A 13,500-nucleotide genomic window follows, 5' to 3' on the forward strand; every position below is an offset into this window, starting at 1 on the left:
CAAACCAGGGATAACACACTCAGGAGGAAATCATGGGATGGCTCACTAACTCCACCACAATAAACACCATTAACTTGTGTCTCTAGTTGGAGTTTGTACTTGTTTTATTTTTTTTAGATGGAGTCTCGCTCTGTCGCCCAGGCTGGAGTGCAATGGCACAATCTTGGCTCACTGCAAACTCTGCCTCCTGGGTTCAAGCGATTCTCCTGCCTCAGCCTCCCAAGCAAGTGGGATTATAGGCATGTGTCACCACGTCCGGCTAATTTTTGTATTTTTAGTAGGGACGAGGTTTCACCATGTTGGCTAGGCTGGTCTCAAACTCCTGACCTCAAGTGATCCACCCATCTTGGCCTCCCAAAGTGCTGGGATTACAGGCATGAGCCACCATATACCCGCTGGAGTTTGTTTCTCCTTTGGTAACCTTTCTTTTGTACGTTACATTCACAGGCAGCTTTTAACTTCTTTCAGTAGCAGGTTTCCGGCAATGCAGATTGGGACATCATGAGGAAAGAAATCACTCTGCCTCCTGCTGGCCACCAGCAGAAAGACTTGAGTTTCTTTTGGCTTATTACAAAGAAATAATATATTTCTTTCGGTTTGTCACATTTCTCCCTCACAAACATGGGAACTTGAAAAGGAATGGAGGACAGAGGGAAAAAGGAGAATGGGCCTCCTTTTTCGCTAAGCCTAGACTAGGCTTAGGTGTCAAGAAACCATTTAGATCAAATACCTTAAATGCCTCATCTTGTGAGCCACAAACTGAGGTTGATGCAACTTCTACATTAGCTACAGAAACAAGGTTCATACCAACATTCCTGCTCCCTTTCCCTAAGTGATGGTATTGGGGAACTCAGCCACATCTCACATTAACAATGTCTTCAGTATTGTTTTCTTCCCCCTCCCAAACCCCAATAAAACACACCAACTGCTTCAGAGTATTTCTGGGTTGGGTTTTTTCATGGGTTTTTGTTTTGTTTATTTCGAATACTGAAAAAGTCCTTTGGGCTCTGTGGGGTTCCCCACGCTCACAGCTCCTTTCTCCCACACTCACTGCCCTTCTCCCCACAGCAAATCTATTTCAAGGACAGTACTTTTTAAAATGATTAATGTTGAGTTCTCAACTAGCTCTGCAGAACCAGAGGAGCTGTTTGCATCTGTCTGTGCGGATGGAGTTTCTTTTATCTGACACCAGGTCTCCAACCACACTGAAACAAGGCATTTATCTACAGAGCTCAACTAGAACCCCTTTTCATTAGGCTACTCCACTTCCTTCCCCTCACACCTACCCCACAACAGCCACGTGGTTAAGACGAAGGATAGTCAGGAATGTTTTTACCAACTCCAAGCCGTAATTCATCCTCCTCCATGTCTCCCACCCCACCCTTTCAACCCCACCCCCACCCCCAGAATTTGAGATTTCTCCCAACTGTTATTTGGAAAAAAGGTAAAACAAAAAAGGTTCAAGGTCTTGGTGCTCAGCCCAAGGGGCTCCATGTGCTGGGACACCAACAGGCAAGGGCTTCTGCCTCTCCAGCCCGCACCCGAGCCACCTCCTGACCCCTGGCTGCAAAAGCAGGAAGGGGCAGGAGCCAGCACAGGACCCGGGTGGGTTTGGAGGGGGGCAGCGTCTCAGGATCTGGCAGAGCCCCGGGCAGCATCATTCAACTTGGCCACTGCGGACGAACACAGAAGAAAAAAAAAAAACACTGTCAAGTAATAAGGGAAAAAAACCCTGAACTCCATCCCAGTCTCTACCCCATGATTCCTCCACATTTAACAACCATTAGGCTACCTGGCATGTCTCAATCCTATCCATAAGGAAGTTGCAAAAAAAAAAAATCAAAAAATAGAATTTCAGTCTTTTCCTATCCACGAAACAACATTATCTGCCTTTCTGGGATATCCATGGATAACAAACATAGAAAAACAATTCTTTAGATAAGATTAAAATAACTGGAGGTTTCCAGGTGGGTAAGCTGCCTGGCTCAGAGCAGGCTGTTTCAGAGGCATGGCCACAGCTACTTGCAAAGAGTGAGGTAGCACAGTGGTGAGGTGGTGACTGTGTGGAGGCCAGAACCAGACCACACACATGCTGTTCTGATTGGATTTAATAATCTAGGTTTAATCAAAGCAATTTGCATTTGGATTTTGGAATGACCCCTCCTTGCTAAGGAAGCTATGTACTTCATGCTGTGGAAACTGGCAAATACAGAATGTAGCTTATTTCTTTGTTTTCTTAGCCTTGAAGATGACCAGGTAGAGAGACAGAGTGAGACCAACAGTTTTTCTGATTTCCCTGCTCCTCCTATTCCTTCCTAAAAATCAGACTCATTGTGACCAGTAGTCTTGAGGACTCAAGCTGAATGGTAGAGAAGGCAGTTCAGACAGAAAAGAAAAAAAGTACAGAATTCGAGAAGATCGGAGATGAAGAAAACGTACAAAATTATATATATATTTATATATATAATAACATGACATATCTATGTACAACATGGCTGGGACAGTTGAAGAAACTATACAATGGTGTTCAGCATTTTCCCCTTCCCACATGGACTTTAAGGATGACAGCATGAGGAAATGGAGCAAGAAACACAAAAATTATATACAATTACAAGTGACAGTCAAAGAGTTTGGGGACCAGGGAGTCCAGGGATCCTGCTCTCTCCATTCCTTCCTCACAAACTTTTTCCTATCCAATTTGAATGACAGCCTGAACACTGAATGGCCAGTCAGGAGAAAAGCATATACACACCTCATCCCCCCACATGCACATCAGCAAGTCTATCAGTCATTCTCATTGGGCCAAATGTTTGGTATATCAGAATTTGTGATGTGAGAGGGCAAGAGGATTATAGAATCTTGCTCTCTTGAACATTAGTTCTCACCCTGGCCCTCTCTGTCATAACTAGCAAATTGCATTCAATAAGATTCTAGCCAAGCTGGTGGTAACTAGATTGAAGATGGTGGTCACCTGCAACCCCTTTCCTCCACCTGTTCATGAGTCAGCATGGCTACCTCTCATCATAAAAGAGCTGGGTTGCTGAGTTCTGGGAATGCAGATTTCTCACTCTTCCTCCTCTCCCTCCCTAACCCCTTTCCCCAGCTTCCTCCAAGGTGAATCATCTTCTAAGAACCTGCTCCTCCAGCCCTGCACGAGTACTCAGCCCCAGGGGCTAGCTCAGTTTACCCTTCTTCCTCTTTCCCTAACATATACCTGGCATCAGACTGCATCTGAAACATGGGTCAACATGTGTGCATGACTGAGCATGTTTCCTCAGGCCTGCAGCTCTGCTGCCAGAGAAGCTTTTTAGCAGCTAAGGCCCAGAGGTAGGCTGGGAAAGTGGGCTGGGTCAGAGGCAAGCAGCTTCCATGGCTAGTTTCCTAAGTATTTTTTTTTTGACCCTCAAGACTGTGATATCTATAAGGTTCTCTTGCCTGAATTTATAATCCCCAAACCCCAATTTACTCTCTCCTCATGTATCCCTCAAATGGTTCCCCTCTGTAGTACTTTCCCAGTATTACAGAGCAGAGGTTCACCACCCACGAGCCTTCCTCACTTTTAGTTTTACAATGAAGAGTACGGAGTTTTTCTGCTGGCAGTTATGACTTCAGAATCAGAATCAATCTTACATACATTTAACTCTATTTTACAGATGAGGAAACAGAAATCCAGAGAGGCTAAATGACTTAACCAAGGTTATACAACAGCTCTGCTGGGACTGAGTAGAGTGAGAACCCAGATATCTTGACTCCTAAACCAGTGCTCTTCCCACTATCCCATGATACTTTCAAAAGCAACATGCTGGAAAAGAGAGAGAAGGTGCCCATTTTCTGTGAATAATGTTCATTAATCTTTATATTATTTGAGAGCCAGAGCAAACTGTAAGAGATACTAAGTAATGGAGGCTAAAGGGGCACTGTAGTTTTAGGCAAGCAAGTCAATTTTTCTTTTTAAGGATTCTCTAAACCTGCCATAATGGAAACATGAAGCAACAGCAGCCTAAGGGACACAACACTTAGAAGCACAGAAAACATGTCTCATTCAGTCTACCTTTCCCAACTATGTTAGGTTAGCCGTGGGATGTTAAACCTGCCAAATTATTCCCAAGGCTCAGCCTAATCAATTTTGGGACATTCTCTCCCAAAAGGAGAAATCACATCTCTCCAGTTTCTCACACAAAAAAAGCATTTGCAGCATTATCCAATCCTAGCCTTTCCTATTTCTGGGCCCTACCTGGACTACAGGGAGTGTGTTGAAGTGTCAATCTAACGAAATAAATAAACTTAGGGCCCCTTTTCAACCTACATTACCTTCTCAGCAGCCCCCAGCAGAATCACAGTCATTTCTGGCTAGCAAGCTGAGAAGATCTGACTAGGTGCCCATTTCATCCCTGCCTATAATATATAAAAGTCCAGTGGTTGAGGAAGGGGAGGAGAGGGGGGCTCAGGTTACCCCGCAAGCTTGCTGGTGACGAGCGAGGACTTTCTCTGGGGCAGATCCTGTGGGGTGGGGATGTGATCACCAGTCACCAGGTTCTTGTCTGGTCCTGCACTTGGCAGCTGCTTATTCTTCATCTTGGCTTTGGCCATGTTGTAGTCTCCTGAGTCAAAGTACTTTTGCTAAGAGATAAGAGGGAGGTTTAGGTGAGTGAGGCACTCTGGCCTTCCTCAAAAACAAGGAGACTCACATCTCACATCCATTACAAATCCTCACGCACACTCGGATCTTTCAAGAAGTCTTCCTTGATTAACCTCATGCATACACAGTTTAACATTAATTACATGTACTTATGTCTTCTCCCCAGTGTATTCTGACTTTTTCAGGTACATAAGCAGTTCCCCAGCTAGAGTATATAGTTCTGGAGTCAAGGGATAGCCCATGCCATCCTTTGTACTCCAGTCAGTATAGGATTGTTCAACCAAAATCACTTATTCATAAAGGGTAACTGAGGACCTTACTGGCTACAGGGCAATAGCCTGGAACTGGAGAAACAGAAAAGAGTAAGGTATAGAGAAGGATAAATATGGGGCTATCCTAGGCACCAGGAGATCAACCACAAGCCAACAACCTCAAAATGATTATTCTCCCAGACCAGGAATAGAAACTGGGCCTGTTCATGAGGATAATGTATTTTCCTTCTGACTCTCACAGCTCCCACACATGTTCCATGACTGTGACAGCCTGCCCACGCCTGCTTTGCCTCCAGCAAGGTAAATGCAAATCAGCATCACATTATCATCTGTGACTAAGACTCAATAACTGGGATCCTCCACAGGGATGTTTCACCCTCCATTTCATCCACACAGAGAAGCACACTCCAATGTAATGATTTATAATCCTACAGTCATTGCAGAGGAGAGTAAGGGAAATAATTTTTTTTTTTTTTTTGAGATGGAGTCTCGCTATGTCACCCAGGCTGCAGTGCAGTGGCACGATCTCGGCTCACTGCAAGCTCCGCCTCCCGGGTTCATGCCATTCTCCTGCTTCGGCCTCCCGAGTAGCTGGGACTACAGGCGCCCGCCACCACGCCCGGCTAAGTTTTTGTATTACTAATAGAGATGGGGTTTCACCATGGTCTCGATCTCCTGACCTCGTGATCCGCCCGCCTCGGCCTCCCAAAGTGCTAGGATTACAGGCATGAGCCACCGCGCCTGGCCAAATTTTTTTTTTTTTAAAAAGATAATATAATCCCTCAGTCAGCTTTAGGTACCTTTGGGAACTAAAAATCTGATCAGGAGCTACATGGCTATGAAAGTAGACTCCCTCTTGGTGAGGAGGACCACCCTCAACAAGAAAAATACATTTGTTGCAGAAGTATAATTAATGGCTGGTGCTCACTTCAAGGTTATGAAGAAATTGATTCATTTCAAGTTGAGGATTTATTTCTGTAGGAGAGATAGTTTGATCTTCTTCTGAAATGATGCATCCCAAAATTTATCTCTAATGCTTAAAAAGTGCACAATCCTAAAACCTCCAACATTCAAACAGGCAAATGCCTGGGGGCAGTCTGCATTTCAGTTTCTAACATCTTTCCCTCATTTCCCCACACACCCAAATGCTCCAAATTAGGCCTTAATTTTCTACATGGGAAATCAGGAGGGAATTGATAGCACATCAGGGATTTACATTAATTTGACTTGCTCTTTTCAGATTTCAAATTCGTCTCTACTTCTGTTCAACAACAAAACCTCCAGAAAAGGATCCAGTAGAACCTCTACAGACTTCATTCCAAGAACCCCCTTTGGCTCCAAAGAAAGAGGGTAAGAGACTATGCCCCATACCCCTTTCTGGAGTCTCTTCATGAGGAAGTCGGAGCCTCCAGGCTTTTGTCCTAGGCTTGGGTATTTGGCCTTTAGCTTTGCCTCTTCAGCTCTCTCAGGGAGAATACCTTCTTTCTCCTGCGTGTCCTGGAGAAAACAAACGAGCCAAATAAAATTAAAGACTGAGAAACAACTGCTTCTCATATCTGATAACAATTATACTATCAACTTCTCCTGGAGATCCACCCACTTGTAAATATGCTATCTCTACTCTGCTGTTAAAGCTAGACCTTTGTTAAAATCCCTAAAGCTCAAGATGACTATTGTGAGAAGAAAAAGACAAGCTGCTTCTCACACTCCACCCAAGGAACCACCCAGAGACCTGTGCGTATTGGGCTAAAGGTAATACTAAACATAATACTTTAATCAAAGAGTGGGCCATATCACTCAGCACAAATGCTAAGAAAGACAAAGAGAAAAAAGAGCTAGCAGGGCTTCTGGTGACAGAGGATGAGTAGCAGGGTTCCCTAGGCTATCCTACATGTCACATGAAAATTAAAAAAAATAATAATTTGGGGCTGGGAGCAGTGACTCATGCCTGTAATCCCAGCACTTTGGGAGGCCGAGGCGGGTGCATCACTTGAGCTCATGAATTCACTACCCGCCTGGGCAATATGTTGAAACGCCATCTCTACGACAACAAAAAATAGTTTGCTAAATGTTTCCTCCTTATTCATTTTTTTTCTTTTTTAAAATTGCTACATGATAAAGCAGTTCCTTCCTTATTCAAGGTCTAAGCCACCTGTAAGATCTCCCTGTGGAGGAGGCTAGCTATGTGGCCTTCTCCAAAGATCTCCACCTGAGTAATGGCACAGCCTTGCTTCAACATTTCCACAAATATTATGGTAGCAAGCTGATAAACAGAGAGGAAAATGATACCGTTTTTAACCTCAGGAAAACAAAGATACAGTAGACTCACTAGTATTTACCCACCAGCTTTCATCAAAAAAATCAATACCTACCCTGGTGGTGCAGGGGCTCTCACTACTGTAGTCGATCTCTTTTTGTTTCTTGTGGTCCCTGCTGCCCTTTAGTGACTTTTTGAAAAGATATGAAGTCAACGTATGGCTCTTTTTAGTGGAATTATATTCCTTTCTCTTGAAAATTACGCATAGATATAACACCAAGTGTATTTAATGAGTGCCTGAACCCAGCACTAAATTTTAAAAGTCAAATACAAACCCCAATAAGGGGTTTATTTGGCGTTAGTGTTTCCATCACGGAATCGCAGGTGCACTAAGTCCCTGCCTTGGAAGTCTAGGGGAAGAGAGTAGTGTCTTTCTCACGACCCTGTCGGCGTCTTTTCCAAGATTAATAACCATGATTCTGTTTGGAACTCTAGCCCTCTTCAGTCTTGTTGAGTCCTCATTGAAGGTGAGCAATAGACCATCCTTAGCTACTAAAATAGGTCTCTTGAGAAAGTTGCCGCCTTATAAACTAGCCATCATAATAATTACACTTCTTCCCTCCCCCAATACTGTTTTTTTTTTTTAAACGTCTTTACCTCGACCCCTATCTTTGCTGACTGAGGCTGCGGGCCCCAGCCTGGTTGCTGGGTCACTTACCTCTACAAACCAATAATACATATCACACCCAAGACCACCAGCCATCCCCTTTCCATTCACCGTCTTTCCAACCACCCGCCCCACGTCCATGCTCGACCAATTATAGCACAGCGTCCAAGGTTTGAGCGGTAGGCAATTGGCCAATCAGGAAGAGTAGAGTATTGAGTGACAAACGACCCAACTAACCAGCGCCAAAGCAGCAGGTCGTGTTTAAGCTCACCCCGCGTGACGCAAAAAGTGGCCAACCCCTGCGGAGCCTGAGACCATGGCGACCAATCCGCACTGGTGGGAGACCGTCTCCCGCCCCATCACGGTCTCCCCAGCTCGCCCGCCCGCACCCCCTCCACTTTACCTGCTTCTCCTCGCCGGTCTCCTCCGCAGGGTTCTCTTCTTCTTGTTTCTGGGACATGGCGGGACCGGGACTGTGGAGTGTAAGGGGCCCGGGAAGGCAACTGGAGAAGGGAAGGGGGAGGGGAAACGGGGACAACCTGCGCTGCTGCTTCGGCTCCTGTCACTAGGCTTGCTCAGTCAAAATGGCGGCCCTTGCCCATGACGTTGCGACCGCCCCTTCCTATGAGAGCCAGTGGGAGTGAGGTAGATGGGGCAATGACGTAACGATCTACCAATAGTCGCCGTCTAAAGGTGGGCTCTATAGAGGCGACCGGCAAGCTGGAACACCAACCTGGAAAGAGAGTGAGCCACAAGGACCAATTGGAAGCCTGTAGGGGATATCGGGGGCGGGGCTGCTGGCTGTGGTATTTTTGCAGCTTTGGTGGACTCCGGCTTCCTTCACTCCAGCCCCCGGCGTCCGAGAGACTTAGCAGGGCGTCAAACTGTAGAGCGGAAGGATGGAACCTTTTATTCTCAGGTGGAGAGGATTAAGCTTTGCAGTGTTAGCAGAAAATGATGGAGCTCCAGAAAATAATTTGGAGGTCAGATTCGATTTTAAAATAGTACTAACAGGCCGGGCGCGGTGCCTCACGCCTGTAATCCTAGGCTTTGGGAGGCCGAGGTGGGCGGATCACCTGAGGTTAGGAGTTCGAGACCAGCCTGACCAACATGGTGAAACCCCCCCCCCACTAAAAATACAAATAGTAGCCGGGCGTGGTGGCAGGCGTTTGTAATCCCAATTACTTGGGAAGCTGAGGCAGGAGAATCGCTTGAATCCTGCAGGCGGAGGTTGCAGCGAGCCGAAATCACGCCACTGCACTCCAGCCTGGGCGACAGGACGAGACTTTCTCGCGAAAAATAAAAATAAAATAAAACGGTACCAGTGATATTACGATGTGTCACTTGGCCTGTGGAAGGGAGAGACTGAGTCTCAACCCGAGTTGTCTTGCAAAACACTAATGGCTTACGTTCCGTAATTTAACTCTTTTTTTTTTTTTTTTTTTTTTTTTTTTTTGAGACAGAGTCTCGCTGTTTCACCCAGGCTGGAGTGCAGTGGCGCGATCTCGGCTCACTGCAGGCTCCGCCCCCCGGGGTTCACGCCATTCTCCTGCCTCAGCCTCCCAAGTAGCTGGGACTACAGGCGCCTGCCACCTCGCCCGGCTAATTTTTTGTATTTTTAGTAGAGATGGGGTTTCCCCGTGTTAGCCAGGATGGTCTCGATCTCCTGACCTCGTGATCCGCCCGCCTCGGCCTCCCAAAGTGCTGGGATTACAGGCGTGAGCCACCGCGCCCGGCCGTAATTTAACTCTTATGTGTAGTTTTTATATTCCATCAGGGTGATCCCTTGGGGACTAAGCTCCTTGAAACAAGGACAGTGTAAGTATGTGGTAAACATTTAGTAAATACGGTTAATACTACTTAACCTATCCAGAATTACAGTTTAACATTTTTCCTGGGCGTCTGTCTGTGTGTGGATGGTACTGTGTTAGTTGGGGGGGTACATATATATAATAAGGCAGTCTCTGCCCTTAGAAAACTTACAGGCCTGGCTGGGCGCGGTGACTCACACCTGTAATCCCAGCACTCTGGGAGGCCTAGGCGGGCGAATCACTTGAGGTCAGGAGTTCGAAACCAGCCTGGCCAACATGGTGAAACCCTGTCTCTACTAGAAATACAAAACAAGGCTGGGCGCGGTGGCCCACGCCTGTAATCCCAGCACCTTGGGAGGCCGAGGAGGGTGGATCATGAAGTCAGGCGATAGAGACCATCCTGGTCAACATGGAGAAACCCCGTCTCTATTAAAAATACAAAAATTGGCCGGGCGCGGTGGCTCACGCCTGTAATCCCAGCACTTTGGGAGGCCGAGACGGGCGGATCACGAGGTCAGGAGATCGAGACCATCCTGGCTAACACGGTGAAACCCCGTGTCTACTAAAAATACAAAAAAAATTAGCCAGGCGCGATCGCAGGCGCCTGTAGTCCCAGCTACTCGGGAGGCTGAGGCAGGAGAATGGCGTGAACCCGGGAGGCGGAGCTTGCAGTGAGCCGAGGTCGCGCCACTGCACTCCAGCCTGGGTGAAAGAGCGAAGCTCCGTCTCACACACACACGCACACACACACACACGAAATTAGCCAGGCGTGGTGGCGTGCGCCTATAGTCCCAGCTACTCAGGAGCCTGAGGCAGGAGAATCGCTTTTACCTGGGAGGCGGAGGGTGACAGAGTGAGAGTCCGTCCCAAAAAAAAAAAAAAAAAAGAGTGGCAGATAAGAATTGCTCTTTATGGAGATTAATTTGGTGGTAATGAATAAAAAGACCAGAATTCCAAGCAGAAAACTACCAGAGATGAACAGTCTAGCCGAGTCCTCTGCAAACGTTAGGTGGGAGATAATTAGGATTTAACCTAGAAACGTGGTAGTTTAGAATAGAAAATAGTGAACCTAACCAAGAGAGTCTGTGACAATGGAATCCACTAGACTAGCAGCTGATTGAACAGAGAATGAGAAGACTGTGTGCCTCAAGGTGATTATTTATAGAAACAATAAATTCAAGAAGAGGAGTCAATTTGGGAATGGAACTGAAAAGCAGAGAGAATGAGGCATTCAGTTTTGAAAATATGGACTTTTTTTTTTTTTTTTTTTGAGACAGAGTCTCGCTCTGTCACCCAGGCTGTAGTGCAGTAGCACAATCTCGGTTCCCTACAACCTCCGCCTCCCGGGTTAAAATGATTCCCCTGCCTCAGCCTCCCGACTACAGGTGCGCGCTACCATGCCCGGCTAATTTTTGTATTTTTAGTAGAGACAGAGTTTCGCCATGTTGGCCAGGCTGGTCTCAAACTCCTGAACTCAGGTGACCTGCCTGCCTCGGCCTCCCAAAAGTGCTGGGATTACAGGCATGAGCCACCGTGCCTGGCCTGAAAACATGGACTTTATTAAAAGCGAATGAACCATTTGGTGGAGACATCCAGGCAATGAAGACTTAGGATAAATGACCTCTAAGATCTCCATATCTGAAATTTTAGGGTTCTAGGAAATGTAAGTGTGGGAGTTTGGGAGAAAAGTAGAGGCTAAAGATGTACAAATTTTGGACTTTTTCACATAAATGTAAGTAAAGTTGTGGAAGTTGATGGGATCACAAAGGAGAATGTAGGAAAAAAGGAGGTTCCAGTCAGGTGCGGTGGCTTACACCTGTAATCCCAACACTTTGGATGGTCAAGGTGAGAGGATCGCCTGAAGCCAGGAGTTTGAGGTTACAGTGAGCTATGATCATGCCATTGCACTCCAGCCTAGGCAACAGAGTGAACCCATCTCTTAAAAAAAAAAAAAAAAAAAGTCCCAAGACAGAAACGTGGGGAAAAGTTGGCAAAAGACATACAGACAAATGATCCGAGTGGTAGGGAGAGAATTAGAAGAGAGAAGAGCCATGGAAAGCAAATGAAGAAAGGGAGGGCAAGTTGTCAATGTTAAATGTGATACAGAAATTAAAGATGGAGGTGATAGAGGTCAATCGCAAGACGTTAAGGAGCGAGGAGGTGGTACCAATATTGAACAGTGGTAGCAATATTTACCAGTAAAGCAAGGAAAGGGCAGAGCTGTAGCAGCAGATTTTCTTTTGGGGAATAGGCAAGACTCAAGCATGTTTTTAGAAAAGGCGAATGACGCTGGATGCGGTGGCTCACGCCTGTAACCCCAGCACTTTGGGAGGCTGAGGTGGGCAGATCACGAGGTCAGGAGTTCGAGACCAGCCTGACCAACATGGTGAAACCCCGTCTCTACTAAAAATAAAAAAATTAGCCGGGGTGGTGGCATGCACCTGTAATCCCAGCTATTCAGGAGGCTGAGGCAGGAGAATCACTTGAACCCAGGAGGCAGAGGTTGCAGTGAGCTGAGATCGTGCCACTGCACTCTAGCCTGGGCGACAGAGTGAGACTCCATCTCAAAAATAAATAAATAAATAAAAATAAAAGGCCGGGCGCGGTGGCTCACGCCTGTAATCCCAGCACTTTGGGAGGTCAAGGCGGGCGGATCACGAGGTCAGGAGATCGAGACCATCCTGGCTAACACACGGTGAAACCCCGTCTCTACTAAAAATACAAAAAATTAGCCGGGCGAGGTGGCAGGCGCCTGTAGTCCCAGCTACGCAGGAGGCTGAGGCAGGAGAATGGCGTGAACCCTGGGGGGCGGAGCCTGCAGTGAGCCGAGATCACGCCACTGCACTCCAGCCTGGGTGAAAGAGCGAGACTCCTTCTCAAAAAAAAATAAAAATAAAAATAAATAAATAAATAAATAAAAATAAAAATAAAAAGAATGAAGGAAAAGAAAAGGGGAATGAGCTAATTGAGAGAGAAAAACTAAAAAATGTAATTATTTACTTTACAGAGGCAATAATGGCTGGGCGCGGTGGCTCACTCCTGTAATCCCAGCACTTTGGAAGTCTGAGGCAGGTGGATCACCTGAGGCCAGGAGTTTGAGACCAGCCTGGCCAACATGGTGTAACCCTGTCTCTACTAAAAATACAAAAATTAGCCAGATGTGGTGGTGGGCACCTGTAATCCCAGCTACTAGGGAGGCTGAGGCAGAAGAATGGCTTGAACCTGGGAGGCAGAGGTGGCAGTGAGCCAAGATGGGGCCACTGCACTCCAGCCCAGGAAACAAAGCGAGACCCTGTCTCCAAATAAATATAAATAAATAAATAAAGAGGCAATACTGAAAGAATTAAAGTCTCAGAGAAAGTTAGTAGGTCAAGAGGGAGAGAGGCAGACAGGTTGACTTTGGCAACTGTGAAGGAAGAGTGGGAGCTCAAATGTATAGAGATTTTGAGTGGCTAAATATTTAGGAAAGTCACATTGAATGGACTTGTTTTTCTGAGTATGGTCAATCGTTTGAAAATAAGAAGGGCTGGGCACGGTGGATCACCTGAGGTCAGGAGTTCAAGACCAGCTTGACCAACATGGAGAAACCCCGTCTCTATTAAAAATACAAAATTAGCCGGGAGTGGTGGTGCACGCCTGTAATCCCAGCTACTTGGGAGGCTGAGGCAGGAGAATCACTTGAACCCGGGAGGTGGAGGTTGCAATGAACTGAGATTGCGCCATTGCACTGCAGCCTGGGCAACAAGAGCGAAACTGCGTCTCAAAAAATAAATAAATAAATAAATAGGATGGGGGTGAGATAGAGGATCTAGGAAAAAATAGAGGTTGGAAATAGTTCTATAGAAAAAGGCAGT

The 13,500-nt window shown here is 46.3% G+C and overlaps 1 protein-coding gene across 2 annotated transcripts; it reads right to left on the bottom strand.

The window, feature by feature from the left end:
• Positions 1-938: 938 nt before the first annotated feature.
• ENSA (endosulfine alpha) lies at positions 939-8,473 on the bottom strand. Of its 2 annotated transcripts, none has more exons than XM_063626178.1 (4): positions 8,239-8,473; positions 6,283-6,408; positions 4,454-4,620; positions 939-1,673 (listed from the first exon to the last, which is right to left on the bottom strand). In XM_063626178.1, the coding sequence occupies exons 1-4, from the start codon at positions 8,293-8,295 to the stop codon at positions 1,658-1,660; spliced, it is 366 nt and encodes a 121-aa protein (XP_063482248.1). In that variant the 5' UTR covers positions 8,296-8,473; the 3' UTR covers positions 939-1,657. The 2 variants fall into 2 exon arrangements, with proteins under 2 accessions (XP_063482248.1, XP_063482247.1); XM_063626177.1 differs by lacking the exon at positions 8,239-8,473 and adding an exon at positions 7,887-8,064.
• Between the last annotated feature and the right edge of the window lie 5,027 nt (positions 8,474-13,500).

Source organism: Symphalangus syndactylus, chromosome 12 (assembly GCF_028878055.3).
Source record: "Symphalangus syndactylus isolate Jambi chromosome 12, NHGRI_mSymSyn1-v2.1_pri, whole genome shotgun sequence".
Taxonomy (NCBI): Eukaryota; Metazoa; Chordata; class Mammalia; order Primates; family Hylobatidae; genus Symphalangus; species Symphalangus syndactylus.

Coding starts and splice junctions, on each gene's coding strand:
- ENSA (XM_063626177.1), bottom strand. CDS start 7,976: ATGGACGTGGGGCGGGTGGTTGGAAAGACGGTGAATGGAAAGGGGATG. Junction 6,409..7,886: donor TGTATTATTGGTTTGTAGAG/GTAAGTGACCCA, acceptor TGTTTTCTCCAG/GACACGCAGGAGAAAGAAGG. Junction 4,621..6,282: donor TGAAGAGACTCCAGAAAGGG/GTATGGGGCATA, acceptor CTTATCTCTTAG/CAAAAGTACTTTGACTCAGG.